Source organism: Trichoplax adhaerens, genomic scaffold, assembly GCF_000150275.1.
Source record: "Trichoplax adhaerens TRIADscaffold_6 genomic scaffold, whole genome shotgun sequence".
NCBI classification, from domain to species: Eukaryota; Metazoa; Placozoa; class Uniplacotomia; order Trichoplacea; family Trichoplacidae; genus Trichoplax; species Trichoplax adhaerens.
The window spans coordinates 479,852-500,932 of NW_002060948.1; the positions used below are offsets into that span (position 1 = coordinate 479,852).

At 33.4% G+C, this 21,081-nt stretch overlaps 4 protein-coding genes across 4 annotated transcripts; 3 read left to right on the plus strand and 1 right to left on the minus strand.

The window, feature by feature from the left end:
* Window positions 1-725: 725 nt before the first annotated feature.
* On the plus strand, window positions 726-3,442 carry TRIADDRAFT_27052 (uncharacterized protein; the record flags this gene model as incomplete). Its single annotated transcript, XM_002113149.1, has 10 exons — window positions 726-754; window positions 1,291-1,452; window positions 1,574-1,646; window positions 1,790-1,990; window positions 2,057-2,257; window positions 2,469-2,567; window positions 2,673-2,774; window positions 2,889-3,021; window positions 3,139-3,250; window positions 3,322-3,442. Coding segments are annotated over 10 exons (1,233 nt in total), but the record flags the coding sequence as incomplete, so codon positions are not given.
* A 3,749-nt stretch (window positions 3,443-7,191) lies between these two features.
* On the plus strand, window positions 7,192-9,658 carry TRIADDRAFT_50357 (uncharacterized protein; the record flags this gene model as incomplete). Its single annotated transcript, XM_002113150.1, has 5 exons — window positions 7,192-7,246; window positions 7,280-7,724; window positions 8,463-8,553; window positions 8,895-9,207; window positions 9,495-9,658. The coding sequence occupies 5 exons, from the start codon at window positions 7,192-7,194 to the stop codon at window positions 9,656-9,658; spliced, it is 1,068 nt and encodes a 355-aa protein (XP_002113186.1).
* Window positions 9,659-10,121: 463 nt separating this feature from the next.
* Window positions 10,122-13,304, minus strand: TRIADDRAFT_63986 (expressed hypothetical protein; the record flags this gene model as incomplete). Its single annotated transcript, XM_002113520.1, has 9 exons — window positions 10,122-10,355; window positions 10,431-10,565; window positions 10,686-10,717; window positions 10,848-10,941; window positions 11,103-11,182; window positions 12,514-12,619; window positions 12,703-12,789; window positions 12,932-13,002; window positions 13,185-13,304. The coding sequence occupies 9 exons, from the start codon at window positions 13,302-13,304 to the stop codon at window positions 10,289-10,291; spliced, it is 792 nt and encodes a 263-aa protein (XP_002113556.1). The 3' UTR covers window positions 10,122-10,288.
* A 3,492-nt stretch (window positions 13,305-16,796) lies between these two features.
* TRIADDRAFT_57092 (uncharacterized protein) lies at window positions 16,797-20,803 on the plus strand (the record flags this gene model as incomplete). Its single annotated transcript, XM_002113151.1, has 16 exons — window positions 16,797-16,869; window positions 17,159-17,215; window positions 17,399-17,475; window positions 17,714-17,785; window positions 17,926-17,994; window positions 18,170-18,247; window positions 18,364-18,393; window positions 18,503-18,535; window positions 18,648-18,676; window positions 18,791-18,843; window positions 18,935-18,996; window positions 19,232-19,288; window positions 19,517-19,573; window positions 19,652-19,754; window positions 20,032-20,115; window positions 20,268-20,803. 16 exons carry the CDS (start codon window positions 16,797-16,799, stop codon window positions 20,801-20,803), a joined length of 1,470 nt encoding a protein of 489 aa, XP_002113187.1.
* Window positions 20,804-21,081: the final 278 nt, after the last annotated feature.

The following is a 21,081-nucleotide window of genomic DNA, read 5'->3' on the forward strand; positions in this document are numbered from 1 at the left end:
TTTAAAATGAAACGAAGGTAGGGTTAGAACTAGTTTAACGCGAGACTGATAATTACATATGTAATGCATACTTGCAAAAGTTACATTAACTTTTACCAGTCATATATGATCTGTTGTATTCTACAATACTTCAGTTTATGTATCAGAGACACTCCTGCAAGTAGCAACACATTGAATATTATTTCTAGTGTAAAAGATCGAAGTAGCTTGCGACTGTTGTTGCTAGCGTGCTTATTGCTCTGAAGTAAGATATATTGTATTTATTACTGTACTGTACCATTTGCATGCAAGGCTTTATCAACTCAAAATACAAATCATATGACAATTATTACACTACCGTATAACACTTACACAATAGTATCATTAATGTACAGTATAGTGGCTAGGATATAGTCGGTAAAGTTAAGAAATAAATAATAAATGTAGTCAAACTTATAATTACAATTTGATCCATATTCTCTCAACGTATAATTCTATACATCGTTATATCTCTTAATATTTTTACTGTATACTCTATAGAATAATATAATCACTTCTTTATGGAAAATTAAAAACTTTTAAAACTAAATTTGCTATAATTTTTTCCCAACAGCTTCGCGAACACAAGTCATAGCGACCCGGGTTCGACCAGCAGTGGTAGCCTTAGTGGCAGTGATAGTAATCCTAAAAAATGCAAATATTGCTCTAGTAGCAGCTCTGGTTCTCCTAAGAAGGAAAGCAACAATGTTTACTATGGAGAATTAGTTGTTATTGGGTTAGTTAATTATTTTCTGGAATTTCGATTTCGTAATTAAGTAATGACTTCACTGGTAAAAGTATAGTAATGATACCCAGCATTAGTACAATATGCTTATGCTAGTGTTCATTTGTAACCAGTCAAAGTATGTATAACATCTGCCTTAATTAATAATTTTTATAACTATATTATACTGACCATTACCTTGATATCCCTTCAATCTCTTTTTACACCGTCTTGCATTACGTACGCTTTTAAGCACTCGGTCAGTAATAAAATTTTATAAAACATAGTCTGTTATTATACATGTGGCAGTTAGATACAGGGAATCTAAAGAAAGATATTAAAATCTTTATGTAGTATCTACAGTATTTTAAAATACAAACTGAACTATAAAATAATAGTTGTACATCGGAACTGATAATACTACTAATAATACTACTAATAATACTAATAATAATACTAATAATAATACTAATAATACTATAATAATACTAATAATACTATAATAATACTAATAATGCTACTAATAATACTTTATGCGTTAATTATAGATATAACGGCAAACTGCCAACAGGTAACTGTGGAAAACTTCGAAGTAAATTTGAATTAAAGAAAAGAAAGATTGCCAATTCTGTTAAAGCTTCTGTGAAGTATACAATAAAAGCTGAAGTTGATAAGGTAATACTATACTACCAATCAGGTGTGATTGATTTGTTGGACAATCTCGATTTATACGAGCTCTTGTAACCAAAATTATATCGCAATACTGTGGTTGTAATAACGCTGCTAACATGGTCGACATAAAATAAATTTATAGAGGATATATGATCGTAGCGTTTATTGTGTCCGATACGGCCATTTTTCTGCGGTGACCTACGAATTCGATGAAGACATGGATATGTATCAGGTACGACAATTAATTACTGACGTACTAAAGACATGCAGTTTGATTAATTGACAACAATGGCTGGATTTTCTCTCAATTGATATGCACTACAGTAAAACTTCAGCTTATCCCACGCAATTGACACTAAAACCTTCACTCTTTAGATTGGTAGAGCTTGCGACGATTTCGTAGATTTTCAAGTCTTAGATACAGTACCCGGAGCTGAAACGGCTTTAGAACAGACTGCTCTGACACATAGTACGGTATCTCGTTATGCAGCACGTATTGTATGTAGTAGACATCCGCCTTATAGAGCCCGTCTTCTAGCTGGAGCTTTTGATCACAATCGGAATATTATTTTAGGCGTAAGTAGCATCTTTAAGAAAACTTTATTAAACTGTTTAACAATACCTGAATCATTCGTATTGTAGAATGCAACTTGTGCTCAGAAAATTTCTGATAATGCTTGCGATATGGATGGATTTACTAGAAACGGAGTTTTACTGTTACATCCGAAAAATGGCTTTACTGCAGGTTCGGTTCCTGTTTGGCGTGAAATATCTGTTTGTGGTAAGGTATATAAAATAAAGGATTCTCGTGGTGTTTATGAATCGGAGCAGCTGAGAACTGAGGTAAGCTTATATAACGTAAATCTAACTTGCTTATTTGAAATAACTACCTTCATTATCGTTAATATTCATGCACAACATACTCTTCAAGTTATATAATACTGGTATGTTATAATGTTGTAGCTTACAGTCGCAGAGAATATTCACAATGACAGCAACTACTGTACATATTTCTAGATGCTAAAAATTCTATTGCTGATAATGATCAATTTAGATAACCAATGAATCGAACATTTTAACTGATGGCTGCTTAATTGATCTCTGTGGTGTCACTCTAATGTGGCGTTCAGGCTACGGCAAACACGAACCTCCTGTAAATAGTAACTTATTACGAGTTTGACCCAAGTTCAGATAAATTGTGCTATCATTGTAGCGCTAATATATGGATATATATCTATACGATATTTTTTCGATATAGACAAAGTCCGTCCTTGATCAAGTGAAGCTTCAAATCAGTGAAATGCATGATGCACAAGGTTCACAGCCACCTCCTTCTCTTCCTACAGTCTCAGGATCGAAGGTAAGATTATCCACATTACTGCATTTATTTCTGTATTAATTCCAACCTATTCATACTATCTGTTACTTCCAAAATACACTAACCTAATTTATTAACTATAATTTCTTTTTCTAGCCCGGTGAAAAGACGATGATGTTTGTTAATACCGAGTGCGGTCATATTCAGGGTCATTATACTTGGCATGCCGATCAAAATCGGAAACCCCTAGAGGAACGAATGAAAAATTGTTTTCACTGCAAAATTGTACGTAAAGTAGTGGTATTATTACATAGAAGATATTAGCTTCATTAATTAGTAAATTCGAATAATATTTTACAACTTGTTCTAATATACTTTTATCCCCTTGAACGGTTATAATAGAAAGGACCCTTTGTACCTGTTAGATTCGGATTAGAACCTTTGATCCATCAGGATTTTTCTTCACCAACTCATGTATTCTCTCCTTGTGGACATGCTATTGCTGAACAAACGGCTAGGTTCGAATAATTGTAATAGTATAATGTATTCTTGATTACAGAGTGATTGTATCGTCTTCATCTTCTAATAGGTATTGGGCTAATATTACAATCCCACATGGTAGTAAAAGTTTTAAATCGATATGCCCTTTCTGTGGAGTTTCTTTATGTGGCTATGGTTTTGTCCGTATGATCTTTGTTGACGACAAATAGACTTTGAACATTTTAAAAAAATTTTATTATGATGCCATTTTTATTGCATAGTACTTATTCATTACTCATTGATTATTTATATGTAGTTCAGATCGATCATTATTGCTTTTGCATGGTGGTTTGTAAGACTAGAATATAATACGCATATCTTAAGATGAAGTATATTATACAACTGAATGATAACATTTTGCTATACGTGACATGTCTCTGCAAATCTTTATAATTTTGGTTAGCTTGTTCGTACCTGATTTAATCAGTAGCCAGAACGTTTAATATTTAAAATTGTGATTGACTTCGAAATTAATGTGTTTCTGAAGGCATATTCTTTACCTTAGAAATATTAATATTTATATATATACATATATATAATTTTTGGAAGTAATCAAATCGAAATTTTTTGAGGACTTTTGCTGATATTGAATATTATCTTGAATTTTAGTCAGTATAAGGTTGAAATTTATGCGGTGTATTAATTTAATACAAATTGTAAATATATCAGTATCTCTCTGAAATTAATTAGGCGTTCTAGACAAATCCGTATTATATTTGCTAACTTGTAATACCCAGTACTGTATCAAATAAACGTTTTATTGAGATAGTAAATGATTTACTTGTCCGTATTTAATTTATCAGATTTTATCACTTTCTTTGGCTGTTAAGAAATGGTTTTAGATCCTAAAGTAAATTTATTTTATTATCGTCATTCCCTTTGAGTATTGCTTCATCAGCTAAAAATCTTCAAATTACGTATATAACTATATACGCATATACTGAATATGTAAATTATGAATGCAATGTTTATATAAACATGCATTGTACTGTATAATGTACTGTACAGTACATATTAGGATATGTTAGGGTAGTTTTGGCATTAGAAGTCATTTGCATTTTTTACATTGCCCGTTTGGTATACATGGCCTGTATCACATACATACTATATCATATATTGCTATCATTTTTCGTAAACTGTTGGTAGAATGGTTAAATGATGAAAGTTAAAGTTATTTACGTTGTATACTACGGCTTGAAGCTTTTGGTGAAATTAATTCATCACGGACACAAGATATGGTACAATATACGTCATGCGAAAACAAGATGAGTTGTATGTAACAGTTAAGTTGTACAACACATCTGAAGTTCACATGTAGCACCTTATACTTGACAGTCATAATCACTAGACACTTCTAAAGTCTAATAATTTGTAGCTGCGCAGACAGGCAGATATTGAAACGAAAATGCTTGGAGTTTATCAAGGTGTTTCTTTTTCTATGATTTTTAATGTGATCGTTGAATACTTCCAAAATGCCAGTACTTTTATTATCTGCACTTCTTTCTGCCTCTACTGGTATAAATTATTTAAAGGGTTTGATAATTTGACATTTAATCACCAAAGTATTTAATAATTGATAGATATTTATCGATATCATATGCGACGTATAATACTTATACTGAAGAGAACAAGTATTACATGGAGATAAGATATTACGTTAATTTTATAGTTAGCACAATGTAATGGTATCTTATTACATATTTTCTAATTAACATGAGCGTAGACAAGTAAAACAATTTTAATTCAAAGCTTACATTAACTTAAAAACAAAATGAATATTTACCATATCTTTGATTCTAAGAGGTTCAGATAGAAAGATTATAACGTTGTAATATTTTGTATATTATAATTTTTGAAATGTATAATGTAATCTTTTCCAAATATTCTATACTAGGATAATGCGAATAGCTAGTTTTCACGCTGCGAATATCATGATTTGATATCATTTTACTACATATTATATATATAAATTATCAATAAATCCGCTTGGTACCTCTTGAGTAACCATTTCGCTGATTTACATCATAAGTAGTTTGCATGTTATCATTATGGTATCGCTGTGATGCATTTTTAACAAAAGTGAACTAAAAAACATATTCATAATGACATATTAATTTGAAACTATTCAATTATATGATACTGATATATGAAAGAATAGTACATTAATAATTATTAACTTTAAATCACACTTTATTACTAAGTATGATTCTGCATCCACAATTTAAAAAGCTAAGTTATAGCTCATTTTTGATAACGTTGAAATTATGCCCAATTATGTCCTCTTTTCATGCTAATGTATAAGTACAACCAATAATACGGTGAGTATGATGGCATTAATGATGACAATTGGCACGATGTACTTTGCGTATCATCTGAAAATAGTTAAAATACAAGTTTTGGTTAATACTGTTGCCAGGAATATACGTACAAATATAGTATCAACATTAAATAAAAACTTACGTGAACTCACTCCAGAAATATTGCCAACGGCTTAACTGATTATCCTTGACTTCAGTACCTAGAACAAGGAATAGATCAGTAAAAATAAATACATTCGTATTATCACAAGGTAATGTTATTATGAATACGTAAATTTATTTTCGTTAGTATATGCGCATTGTAATACCATGGGTTTATGCTAAATGTAACCGGATTAATGATAGTAAATGGACTGCTCTTTAAAACTACTAGTCATATTTGTGTTATTTGACAATCGTTGAATCCATCGAGTTTTCATTGTCGGCAGTCTAGTCCAGTGGGCATTTAAGACTATGCTCTTTCTTCCGAGTCTAAGCGTAGAAGTATCTATATATTGTATGAGATATCTACTCCAGATGTAAGAGCGCTACTTCTACGAGGATTTTGTACCCCTTTCCGTCAATTAGTAATTGCTGTTATAGAAAACTATTCGATCAAATATAATTTAACTAATACGCAGTATACAAGTATTACATGCATCGATATTCTACAGTAGGATCACAGGAATAATCCATTAACTAACATATAGTAGTAAGAACGAGATAAACAAACGATAAAAGAGTTGAATTGCTAGCGTTTAATCCTAGAATTTATGCTACTTCTGAAGGATGTTATGCTATGATGAGATAGCATGCACTCTATTACACCTTCTGCCATCTTGATTTTGAACATACGTATGTATAGGCGTACAATCCCTTCAATACACTTTACTGTAAGCGATTAATTTGCTAGTATGCTGGACATCAACAGATAGTTAACATTACATCTATATCTTATAATGGATACGGCTAATATACGATAACTTATCTGTTATACAGTAGTTAGTTCTATTCATTTTAGATATATACCAGAATTTTCTTCCACATCTCTTGATTCTATCAGAATATGTGTCTTTTCATTAGCCATCCGAAATTTAGACGATCTGTACAAAAGTATTGATTAATTCATTAATATCAAGTACTGTAGTAATTTCTGTATTGTTAGAATGTCCGATGGTTAAAAGTTCACAACTAAGTACCTACAGTAAAAGGTTTCTACCAAGCAAATTTACGCTTATGTAAGCAGAGGCAAATAAAATGGATGGATGGATTTACTTGTTTATTTATTGATTCAACTATCGCATCAGTACCGTCTATGTTGCACTAATTTCATACCGTGGTTAAGCTATTTTGATATTGTTTCTGATAGTATATAGCAATACTGTAATTTGATGATTTTCCACATACAGGACTGTAATTATTAGGGCTACCACTGTAACATTGCTTCAAAGTAGACGTACAGTATAGCCAATGCAACATCGATATCATTAGGGACTAGTCGGACTACCATACTACTCTTTCTTTTAGTACTGTAGTTTAGTGTCCCTGCTATGACTCAGCGACTCAATATAGTGGTGGACTAGAAATCAACCTAAATTGTTCCTTGGACAACTTTGACAAGGATGGAGTCGTATAAAAGCTTCGATCCAACGGAGCATGGCCTCAGTAGTAATTTTCGTCTGATTAGTTTTACCAAATTAAAAGGATGAGGGTGTAAAGTACCCCAGGAGGAACTGCTCAAACTCCTGGAGTCGCTTGGTCATGGCGATCATCGTGAAGGTTCAATTGGAATCGGCCTCGATAGCTGTGTCTTGCCTACTCGACATGATGGTATCTCCATCGTTCAAACAACAGATTTTTTTTATCCTCTAGTCAATGACCCTTATTATCAAGGAAAAATAGCCGCTGCTAATGTCTTAAGTGATTTATATGCAATGGGTGTTACAGAATGTGACAATATGTTAATGTTGCTTGGCATTAGTAGCCAGATGACATTACAGGAAAGGCGAATTAGTACGAAATTAGTTATGGAAGGATTTCGCGATGCATGTCTGCAAGCTGGCACAAGTGTTAATGGCGGCCAGACTGTTCTAAATCCGTGGTATATTATTGGAGGAGTTGCTAGTAGCGTCTGTAGCAGAGACGAATATATTATGTAAGATTGATTAATTCAACTGAATTTGTAGCTAACTTAAAAAGTAACCTAACAACAATCCACCGATAAACCTCAGCGATGGCGTCACGATCACTTTTTACCAACTACAGTAGCTGCTGATCAATTTTAACTCGATTTCTGTTAATTTAATATACGCGTATATTTATATCATGCAGAATAAGAGTTTTTTTATCGATGTATACTTCACACAGTAGCCAGTACCTAGAATATAACAGTCAAGAGCTCTCCATTATCTGATCTATATTTTAAAGGTCTCTGCTTCTCCTGGTAGTTAGTTTCTACTTTGCAGTACAGTAGTATTCCTTTCTATACGGATATTTTTCTGGTTGCGTACTAAAATATAGCATATGAGATATACTATACACGAGCATATTCACTTTGTATATACAGAGTTATGGACTACTTCACTAATGTAACAAGATCATTATTACGAAGAATAAAGCATCACATCTTGTAGTCAATGTAATACATTTATCGCACTGCAAACGTTGCATAAAGTATAGTATATAGTAATTTATTAATACATACAGTATATCTACTTACCGTAATTCAGTATATCTAATAACCCATGGAATATGGTTAACAAACTATTGCAGTATATGATTGAGCTTAAATTTAAAATGAACTACAGTATACTTGTTATGGTATGGTGATGTAGGGTTTATATTGAACTGCGCGAGACTCCCCAATTTATAAAACGTCAATTTTGTTATTTAGGCCTGAAAATGCCAAGGTTGGTGATGTCCTAGTTTTAACTAAACCGTTAGGAACTCAAATTGCCGTCAATGCTCACCAATGGTTGGAGGAGGTAAGCTTAACTTGGTAATATTTACTATACCGTATACTCTATGCTCAAGATCGTGCGGATATTCGGTTTAACACTATTTCTAATATGCATCCTTAAATCATGCACCAGCTCTATTGCTGCTCTTCACGATGAACTCAGCCTTTTACTAATTCAAGAATACGTTATACTCTCATAACGCATTCAATTTTTAATTCCATATATGGCACAGTACATGCAATCTTACTGTTAATGTAGATATACACATGCTTGCAGTATATTAAACAAGACCATTATGCTACGACTAAGATTTCATATCAGACGGTTTTATTTATGAATATTAACCACTTAAATCTCACTTTCAGCCATCTCAATGGGAGAAAATCGAACAAGTGATTTCTAAAGAAGACGTGATCAAAGCATATTTGACAGCCATGTTTTCTATGGCTAGATTAAATCGGAATGGTGCTAAGCTAATGCACAAATATGGAGCTCATGCAGCAACGGATGTGACCGGATTCGGTATATTAGGCCATGCTAACAATTTAGTCCAAAACCAAAAGGAATCGGTATCTTTTATTATCAAATCTCTACCGATTATTGCCAAGATGGCTGAAGTTGCCAAGGCGTGCAAGATTAATTTCAAACTACTAGAAGGATTCTCTGCAGAGACATCCGGTAATTTTAAATATTCATATATCAGTTTAAAATTTGCCCATTGTTTTTGATTCTATGGTATTGTACAATGAAATGGCAATCCATTTAGTGTTATTTTCACTCTACGCTATAATTGACTTTATTTAACAGTGAGTGCAGTATTGGTTCTCATAACAACTATACTGTCTACTAGTCATGCATCAATGTGGCAATGAGTGCATGTATGGCAAGATACTGAACTACTGTATCATCCACACAAATTGTAGTTAACGCTAATAATATAATATCGGATTAATATTCTTTCATAGGCGGTCTATTTATATGTTTGCCTCCAGAACAAGCTGCTAAGTACTGTGAAGAAATACAACAGTTGGATAAGCATCAAGCTTGGATAATTGGTGAAGTAATCGCTGGTAACCACAAAGCTACTATTAGCCCAGATGTTCAAATCATAGAAGTTGACTATTATTAAGAAACTTTAATTTGATAACTAACAAAACGACAGCAAATAATTAATTAATCAGTTATTGTAAAATCAGTATGTAATATGCGCACGGCAGTTGTAAGTTTGAGCAGTTACGACTTGAACGCGTATTATGCATGACAATCTCTTGTTGAATGACGTAACTCTAATAAATTGCCAATATAATGGTCAGGTAGAGTTACTGATAGCATAGCATGCCACAAAGAGATACTACAGTAAACACAGCAACTGAATAAAACAAATATTTTTGGTATTCTACCTTGATGAACTCTAATAACCCGATATGATATCCTTAACATTACATTTCGTTTACTGTATTTATTGTTAACGAATGATACATAAAGAGTCTTGACTTCATACAAAAAGATTCTAAATTAATCAATGTTTAACCGGTATGCGAACTCTGCGTCGGCCAAATATTAGTCTACAGTGTTAGTATTTAATGATTGGAATACAATTTAGAAAGGATCACATACCAATATAAAGCATGCTAGAGTTAATGGAAAAAGATAAATAGCATTCGTTAGAAATCAATCTTCCGACTGCACTGATAACTAATAAGACTGTATCGTAAAACTACAGAGCTTTTCAATATTTAAAGCTTGATACAATCAAGAATTAATCTTCTTGCTGCCCGCTATTATCACCACCATCTCTGTCACTCCCGCGAGACGTTTCTCTGCGACTTTAAGATAAATAAAGATATTTTTACAAACCTGCGATAAAAGAACAATCTACTTTATGAATAAGAAGAAAATACCTTCTCTCCTCGCCTGATGAGCGTGGACGAGAACGAGACGAAGACCTGCTGCGTGTGCGTGAACGTGAACGTGAACGTGAATGGCGACGTTTAGGAGAACGAGAATACGAACCTCGTCGACCTCTAGGCGACCTACTAGTTTTACATAAAATACGCATTTAGTTATCAAGACAATCATTACAATTCTTACTAATGTTTTCTTTATACACATGTACATTGCTGCGATAAGATGATTTAAAAGTCAACAATCCTAACCTTGCAATAGGAGATCTTGAGTCTCCGCCATCCTTTAGTAAGATAATTAGACTATTAGCTGCTACCTCTTTATGTACATTTTAATTGCCATGAAATTATAATATCATAAGGTACTGTTTTCAATACTAATAAAAGCAAACAACATCACACAAGCATTCTTACTCTGGACACCGTAATTTTTTTGCCATTGATTTCTGTGTTGTCGAGTTTTTTGATAGCATACCTTAAATCATCTTTGCTATCAAATTCTACGATACTATAAATACAAAGAGAATCAACTAATATAACACTGAAAATGTTAACATTGATAACAGCAAGACTATCGCCACGATTATAGTAATATCACAAATTAAAAATTGATTGGAAACAATTTAAAAGATCGATAAGTATGCCAATATGGAAAGATAATCAACTTACGCCTGGCCTACGGATTGCTTGTGTGCATCAGCGTAACTAACGCTGATGTCTGTCTTGTTTCTGATATAATCTTTTAGATCCTGATAATAGAATACGCCCTCTAGTTAACGCTGGACGGTCAACGCTACATCGGCATTTACAAGTTTAAGGCACAGAATATGCAGCAGTTGACTCGGCCTCACATAAAATTTTAGTATCCTCATCATAGCTGCAAGTAATATACATCTAATCCAGTGGTAAGTACGAAATTAGCAAAAGTAAGTCAAGCAACCGGCGCTAGAAGTCCAAATGACTTGATAGGATGTGATTCATGTGAAGGTATCATTGTATAAAGGAATTGCATAGATTGCGCTCTATAGTAACGGTATTAGCAAGGAACTTGACATTTGCGAATGCAAAGGTAAGAAATTGGTGCAACAATAGCACTCGTGGCAATTTCAAGACAGACACTAACGGAATACGGGTAGATTTCTATTCCGAATGCTCCTAGTATAAAGGAATGTACACATTAGGTGCACTTTGTTGTATCGACAGTTGAAATTTTATCCTACCGACTTTGTCTGCTTCCGGAAATACTTTGCAATTATTTCAAAAAATTAACATAAACTTAATTCCAACGCCTTGGTACGATATTCCTAAGACTGGTCACGTTTCAATCCCTCCGATCTACGCTACTGTAATCTCGAACGATATCTCTCGTCACGGTTCTGGTTAGGATGAATGTATTCGCTCGCTCGCAACTAAGTCGCACATTGTTCGTTGGCTTTTTTTAGCGTTGACTTCGGATTTCCTCTTCTACCTTAGAACTACATTACACATGAGCCCGAGGTGGTTGGAGGACTGGCAACCCATTGCAAGACAATGACAAGGCGAATGATGGAGAGAAATATCTATTGACGGTGGCGATTGCTTACGTCTAATTAGGCACTTTGATTAAGGTAGGAACGTAGCAATTTTAGGAATTGCAAATCGAATTTGTAATTGCATAGGTAAATTCGAAAAGGCAACGCTCATAGTAGGAGAAATTGACTGTTTAGCCGAAAGAATCGCAGTATTACGAAAGTTATAAGAAATAGATTTCAAGATCTATCTATCAATACCGTTTACAGAGAATATGCGAATACGAAGCACTAGTATATTAGTAACGTAAAGTACAATATCGTACAAAAAACTTACTATAATTAATTATTTTAACTACGATAATATCCTAATGGATTATTTACTTATAATGCTACATTACTAAAGTGTACCCTAGTTGTCGGGTATAATGAAGATCTACTCTGCACAAAGATTAAACTTATTCGTTTACCGGTGGTTAAGATACACACCTTTGTAATCCATGCTTTATCAAACTAAACTACTGAATGATTTGCAATGCTATAAGAATGAGGCAATAGATATAGTTACTAACCTGCCAACTAACTCTGCTCGACAAATTGTTGATGTAAAGGCGGTAATCTGTCCGAACAGGAGCAGAGCCATACCCTGCTGCTGGTCCTCCTCCTCCACCACCACCACTATCATACAATTAGGTCAAAATCACAAAGCGTGAAAATTGTTATCAAGATAACGGAAAAAAAACGATGTTACTTTGACGTACGATGATCTGCCGCCTCTTGATCGACCATATCTATCGTCGCCGCGGCCTCTTGCTTCACGTCTATTCCTCGCAAATTCCACAATAATTCTGTATCGCATAAGCAGAAATAAATTGCCATACATGTCATAAATTTAGTACTTATGAATCTCAATCATTCAATAAGCGTAAATAGGTAAATGCTTTCAAACTTATGTACAAGAGTTACTGTTGAGTACGAACGAATCCTTACCGGTCACCGCACAATTCTTTGTTATTGAGATCATAAACTGCATCCTCTGCATCTCTAGAGTCATCAAATTCCTGATTTTGTCAATATCAACAAAAAATCAATACAAATCTAGCGATCCAACCAGGAAGGATACAGAAATACAGCAGCTTAAAGCCAGTTTTAATCCCCCAATTTAGCCATAATCAATATTTATTCTTGATATGATATACGTATATTCATCTATATCGTTCAACAATTTATATAATTGACTTACAACAAAGCCAAAAGTGCCTTTCAAAGTTACTTCCTTTAATTTTCCATAATCTCGAAAGAACTTTTCTACATCACGTTCACGAACTGAACTATTCAAGCGGCCAAGGTATACTCTAGTCATTCTTCCAATCTGTTCTCTAAAAATTTTGTAATTAGATAGATAAGCGTATAATCAAATATATATTATATATATATATATAATATATTAACCTCATGACGCATGTTTCACAGTACTCACTGTATAGTTAGCACATCAATTTATAGTCATATACATGTACAAGATTTAAGCTTATTAGAATAGAAATGATACCCAACTATAACCTATAACTCTCAGACAAAAGTCAGCCTGACGATATCACATTTATAGACAATACTTCATCAAGACAATACAATAAAGTGACTGTTTATCCGTAGTTGAACAGTTCTTTCCTTTGCCAAAAATTAAGTAAAAACTGATTCTAACGTAGTCCTAAAAATAGTTGGTAGGTGCAGATTGTTAAGCTAATACCGTAGTAAACAAATGATTACTTTCAAAAAAATTTACCACTCCACAACTTTACAAATACACTTTCGGTACAATATCAATCTGTAGACAAGGGGAAGAAAAGTAATCTATCGACTGTACTGTATCTACGTACCGTACATCCCAGTAAGAAGAGTAAAGCTAGAATTTTATTCTGGCTTTTGTCTAGTACAGGCTGTACAGAAACCATTTGACTGGTTCATTAGCACGAGTAATTTGGACAAATTTTTTAATTATATAGAATATATTACTTAATCATAGTCACAATGTTTTGTAGTCTACAAAAGCACGACTATCCTAGAAAAGGACGAGACATTTATAGCGACAATTAAAGTGATTCAATGTTGATATTGCAGAAATTGTCGATATGTTATCGTACTTCGACACCTTAGAATTGTTGAGCAATGGAAGTTATTTGAGGTCCCAAAAATAAATAATTATTGCGTAAAAAAATCGCACGACTCATCTTGGAAGTTGTTTATTTGAATAAGAATTATGAATCATTTATAATGCCGAAAAATATACTACTCCGCGTATAGTATTGCTATAATCGTGACTAGATTATTTTGGCTATCAGTACAGTAGTGGAAAAATGAGTAAAGGTTTTACTTGGGCAAACTTTACCCGCATTAAAATCCAAATCATGTCAATTGGTTGCAATGCAGTAGGTGAAAAGTTCAATGTAGGAGTTGCTCCAGTACTGTACGAGTACACTACACTAGTTACTCCACTATCAAAGTGTCTGAAATACAATTCTCTATGTTCCAGTAGTCCCTAATGCCAATGATACTGTACAGTGTACATGTACTGTACGTTAGTGTGTTTTGAGGGGTACCATAATCCCAGGTTATTCAGCAGTTGAATTGTGATCGAATTTGAGAACAAGGTATCGATAGCTTAAGAACTACGTACGAGAATTTTGTGTTTCTACAACACAGTATGCAAGCGAACGTTGATTTCCTGGATTCTCTTATAGTTCAAGTACTGTACGCGCTTGCTTGTCGTACTGCTGCATGCAGTGAAATTTTGCATCATTGCCGTGAAATATTTTCAAAGCCTTTAGCTCAATAAAGGTGGCAAAAAATAACCATTCAACAGTCTTTTAACTGCCTAATACTAGGTTCATAAGCATAGAAATATAGTAAAAATACTAATTACCGTGCATCCATCTCATCTATAACTTGTAAACGGATTTTATTGGATATTTTGTAGTAAAAAAATAGAGCGTAGTCTGGGTTGAAAATCCAAACCTCCTTTGACTTGGTGTAAAGTAAAGTGTGAAATCTTTTTCAAAGCGAATTACAGTAATTTTACTCCATAGGAAAGAAATGATTCTTGTCATAATAATCACAATATCATGATGTCAATTGCATACTATAACAACAACCTTTTAATGGAAAGCGAAAATCTCAACTCCAATTGAATTCCTTGGAATTAGCGATTGAAAAATCAGCAAGTTGCAGCTCGAAGAAGTTGAACGGCGGCACGCGTGGCTGCTTTGAAATGAAATAAGTTGGGAAAGCTTTTCCTTTGTGTCCTATATCACGGTTTACTGAACTGCACACTGTATTAGGGACTAGATCGCGCACAGAAAGACAGACACCCGGTCCTGTGCAGTCTCCAGTGTACAGTCATTGGATGGCTGCACACTGTAGTGTACTGTACTGTACTGTACTGTACTGTACAGTACTGTATTAATTAGGGACTACTATACAGTACATTGTACTGTAGATCGCGCACAGAAAGACAGACGCCCTTTCCTGTACAGTCTACAGTCTACAGTCTACAGTCATTGGATGGCTCGAATATAGACTACTCATACATTGAATTCGAACACTATAATCTCTAGTATGGACTGCTAAAAAACGACACCTGTACTAATTTCTACAGTAGTGTACTATGTAGGGTAGCAAATACTGTAGTACAGTATGGTCATCATAGCACTAGTACCAGCCACTCCCTGCCTTGCCTGCCTGGGTGCTAAAAAGAAGCGGTAAAACCCTGCCACTCAATACTGGGCTGTAGACTGCAAATCTTCCATAGTAAATAATAGACTACGAGTCAGTAGGCTCGGAATGGAAGTGGTGGGATAATGCTTATAAACGCTACTTGAATTGGTAATATGGATCCCAATTCAGCTTTTTCCGCTTATAGTCGGTAAGTTCAGTCATCTCTACTGTATTAATTAATGTTACTATTAATAGGAGTAGAATTTTCGACTTCTGCCTTGATTTATCCAAAGCTTGCCATGGCATCGTTGTTACCGTACTCTAAGTTGTAGTGTTTATTTACAGTCTAAAAAAAATGTACCGACTAAAAATGAACGATGAAGACAGTGGACGAGCGCTTATTGCCCAAAAGTAGAGATTAATCGGAAGTGTCATCAAATAATAGATAATCTACAATGTTAGCCCTACAATCTACTTTCGGAGATCCCTTGCATAAAATACAAGGCTTAGCATTTATACAGTATATTCTCATCCTCACTACACTGTACTATCGTGAGATTGATTGATACCAAACAACCACTCTATTGACAATTATGATAGCAAAATTTTTACATGAGCAATCTTGGACTGCTTCATAGATAAAACACTATGTCGTAAAATTGAAATTGGTCTAAAATTACCTTTTCTTTCAACGGGCTGCTTTAGTGTATTCAGTGAGAGCTAGTGAGATTGTTGAAAATGATTCAATGAAATGGAATTGCTAGATTAGTTTGTACACAATGTACTGTATTATCATTGGCTTCAATAGGCATACTATAAGCATTGAACGTAGGAGCAAGAAACAGAATGACCATCGATTGATTATGTTTCCTATATGATCCTCAGACACTTACTATAGTAATAATATCACCAAGAATGATATTATTTTCTGGATCTGGATCAGTGATAGTTTCGTGTAATTCATTAATTTATTAATATGGACCGTCTCACGTACTTTATAAACATAATCAATGCATAGTGTTTTACGCTTCGTGATCATGATAGGCAATATTCATTTTACAGACTTACATACCAAAATTGGACTTATGTTCCATCCCCCTCCAACCGGAATTTGGTACAACAATTTACTATTGGATACAAGATGATTATGGAACAGCTTAATCCGAACTCCATTCAGATCCAAGCGAATAAACATAAAGTAAATTTCAATTCAGGTACTGCATCAATAATAATAAATTGAATTATTTATCAACCGTAATAACTACTTTTGCTAGTCAACAATACGGTGGCATTCTCTTATCCTCTTACACATGATAGAAGTTGAATGGAGACTAATTATAATGTCATTGATCACTTTTATACTGCTGTAGTAATAGTCATTCTATGAATCAATGTCGTCGCCCTTGCAATGTCTTTTTCCTTTTTTCTTATTTTTTAAATTATATATCAAATATTTACTCTAGTTGATCATATTATATTTTTTTCCCCTTGGCTCTATTATAGCTAGGACAAAAACGGAACATGATGTTGCTACAAATAAATTTTTACCAACCAATTCAGGTAATTAATTAAGCCTATTTTTATTACCTACTATCGTAAATGCTTATACATAGTATATGGTATTACTACACTATATGTGTAAATAAACAAAAGCTATGATGTACTATACTGATAGTAGAGTATAATAACAAGCATGAATCTGGGCATATCGTACTTATAGTAACTTATTTTTGTTCTAAATAGACACTGTCCTAGGAAATCGTTATCGCTATAAAGAAATAATTGGTCATGGAACATTTTCAGTAGTAATTGCAGCCAAGGTACAAATATATTATGAATAAAAGTACCTTAATTATGTCAATGTTACGATTACACTTACTTATCTCTAATAGTGGTAATGGTTTCATGATACGATAATCAATTTTTAATCATGCAATATATCCAGTATTTAGCCCCATTTATACTTTCACATCAATTTCAATGAATCTTGCTTACTGACCACTTACGGTTGACTACCACTGTAATCACTATTAAAAACTCCTTACTAAATCTTGCAAGGATTTATACATGCACAACAAGATCATCGCCATAAAAATATTTCATCGCAATTATAAAGTTATTGGTTTACAGGTACGATATCTCAAGTGTTATAATCGACCTGTGATCAAGATAAACACTTGACCATTATTACAAGACTTAGCAACTCGAAAGCTATTCACATTTTCCGTTTTATACCAAAGTTGTTTACATCACCTTTTATCTAATAACAGGAAGCTGAATGTGTGCGAAAACTCAACCAAATGGATTGTATGGATGTATCAAAAGTTATTAAGATCTTTGTATGTATGCAATACTATAAACTGGCACAATTCTTGTCAATGCTTCTTAATCTTGTAATAAATATTAACCATGGAATATAATCATAGCGGGGAATGATTCTTAAGCGATCAATATGATAATTAGCCCTAAAATTTACCCTCTTTTGCCGATATTTAATTCTTTTAATTTTACTAGAATACCATCATGTATGAAGACCATCTCTGTATTGTCTATCAATGTTTGGATCCCAGACCAATTACTGCTTATTTCCAGGTTTATTACGATTTATTTAATAATACTTATTGTAACTTATCCAGCGCAAAGTCTATCCTAGTCTTACCTAGGCTAACTACCAAATAAAGTATGCATTAATATTTCGTTTTATTTAGAGGGTGACAGTCAATGAAAACCATGAAGAGGTAGAAGGCCTCGCAACTAGTTCAAACTTGTATAAATTTTTAAAATTGTCCTCTTTTATGTTCATTTCTTAATATCAATGATGTTTTGTTGTTTTGATAAAATTAACAGAAGTTGAAGTTATTACGCCACGTTGTGAAGCAGGTATAGCTTAAGGTTTTACTGACTGTACAGTACTTTATATTAATCCTATACGGTTTTAGTCAGGTACTCATGTTATTCATTTATTTTTTCGCAATGTTTGGAAATCCAACAGTTATTGGAATGTTTAGCTTTCCTACGAAGGTGTGTAATAGTTGATGCTAATTATTATCTTTAACCTTTGGGTGCTAATTGTACATAATGCGAGTATATCCGCATATTATGATATATCGTAACTAATTTACACTTAACCCCTAGAGCAAATATCATTCATGCTGATATAAAACCAGCCAATATTCTTGTATCTAATGGTAAGTCACTCATGATAAAATAAAGCAGCTGATAAGATATTATATATACACTCCTTTATTTTTTTCTTACGATATTGCTTTATCTTTGAAGAAAGTGACTTATCAATTAAATTGGTGGATTTTAGCAATTCATTCCATTGTGTCCATGAAGAGGTAAAATTTGCTATACTTACTAGCTGTATGTAGACATAAATTAATATAAGCAGTGCAATAATGAATGTTATCGTAAGCTTCCACTTATCTTAAATGCAGCTCACTTAACGTATGCTTTACCTTTATTTGAACGATACTACAATTATGCAGTAATTTTTACGTATATATGTACAATTGGATATATTTATTCATTGTCCAGATTGAAATATTAAAATGTTATTTGTTTTGTCCGCAGATTTGTCTATATTACGATAACTTTGAATTACAAACTTTGAACTATCGTGCACCTGAGGTAGAGATATAAATACAAATAAAATCTATTATCTTAAAGACCAAGAATGACAGTAAGCTTGATAGGTAATGCTTGGAATTCCTTTCGGACCTGAAATCGATATGTGGTCGTTAGGGTGTGTTGTAGCTGAGGTATATTTGAACTTCTCTTTCTGCCTTAAAGGCTTATGTTTAATAACCTACGGTAACAGGGAATAAAACTTTACAATTTTTTGTTTTATACTTTCAGCTATACTCGTGTAAGCCGTTATTTAAAGGAAAGTATAAAGGAGAAATAATTCAAAATGTAAGATGTCACTGCCACAATATTCGAAGAACTATGCTTTTATTAAAATGTGTTAATAAATATAATAACATCCCGTAGATTAGTAATTTACTCGGTTCCTGGCCGGTAAGTTTTTTTCGTCGAGGTAAATTTTACCAGGAATTTGCTAATGAGGTTATTGAACACCCAAAAAATACGTATTGTAAGTAGCCCTTCATTTTACAGTATTACCCGAAGTTGGCATGAATTACATGATTTATAAATTCTATCATTTACGTCTTATCCATAGTTACTCATAGAGAATATCTAATCATGGATAAAATAAATGACAAAATAAGATGCTTCAATCTAGCGAATCTAATTCTTGGACTCTTAAAGTACAATCCTAGTACGTAATACCTTGGTATTTATATATATTACTAAGTTTATTTAATATCTAGATAAACAACGATGATTATGATACTGGTATATTCTTTTAGGTGAGCGATATTCGGTATCTGAAGTGGTACAACATCCCTTTATGCTGGCAGAAAATTCTGTGAATTACTTTTTATTTAATGATGGTAACTCTTAACAATCATACGATGTATCGTATCTATATTCAGTTATATTATTGCATCGATAAAGTTATGTGAAAGCAATATGCAACAATTACTATCAACTTTAAAAGCATTTAACTGTGATGATTTTTTTTTATGTATGATATTATTTCAAGACTTATCTGGCAGTGGAGTCGTTCCATCAGGCACTTATCAGTACAAACCGGATAACTCAAAGAATAACTTACGATTACCAGTCAAACAAGATAAGATGACAAAGTGTACTCGAAAACGCCCAGAAACTTCAGACAGCTCCAACGTAAAATCAATTGGAACAGAATTTTCCAGCATTAATGTGAAGGTGTTCTGTTTACAGAGGACGACGTCAAACTGTAACAGCGGTGAGTCTGAAAAGACAGCAGCAATCACTTCCAATAACGAACTAGATCTAGTAAATGTGGGAGATACTTCCGATGATGAAATTACTGATTCTGTTCAAAATGTCCATGCTGCTGTTCCTAACCACAAGGATTACGTAGAAATATATGATAACTGTGCTAGATCTCGTGGGTCATTTTGGTTAAGGTCTAGCTCCGAAGATAATACAACTATCAATGAAACTTTAAACACTCACGAAAAAAGCGTCGCCAATAGGAATAATAGTTGCGCTCGGACTAGAATCATCACTGTAAATACTACGATTGCATCGTAGTACTCCAAGGGTGTTTTATCTGTTGAGTTTTATTTAGAAAGCATTGCAACTATCCAGGCTTTTTATTTTAAAGCTAAAAAATTTTTCTAAGTAAGGAACAATCGTTTTTGTGAATGAAGCTTAATACTTGATGGATTGATATATCATTTATCAAACATCAAGCTAAAATTTTAATACTGTGCTCATATATAATGCACATGTAAATACCCATTTACTGTATATAAATTTAATGATACCAACACGTAGATGTATATTTTGTACATAAAATACTGTCCGTA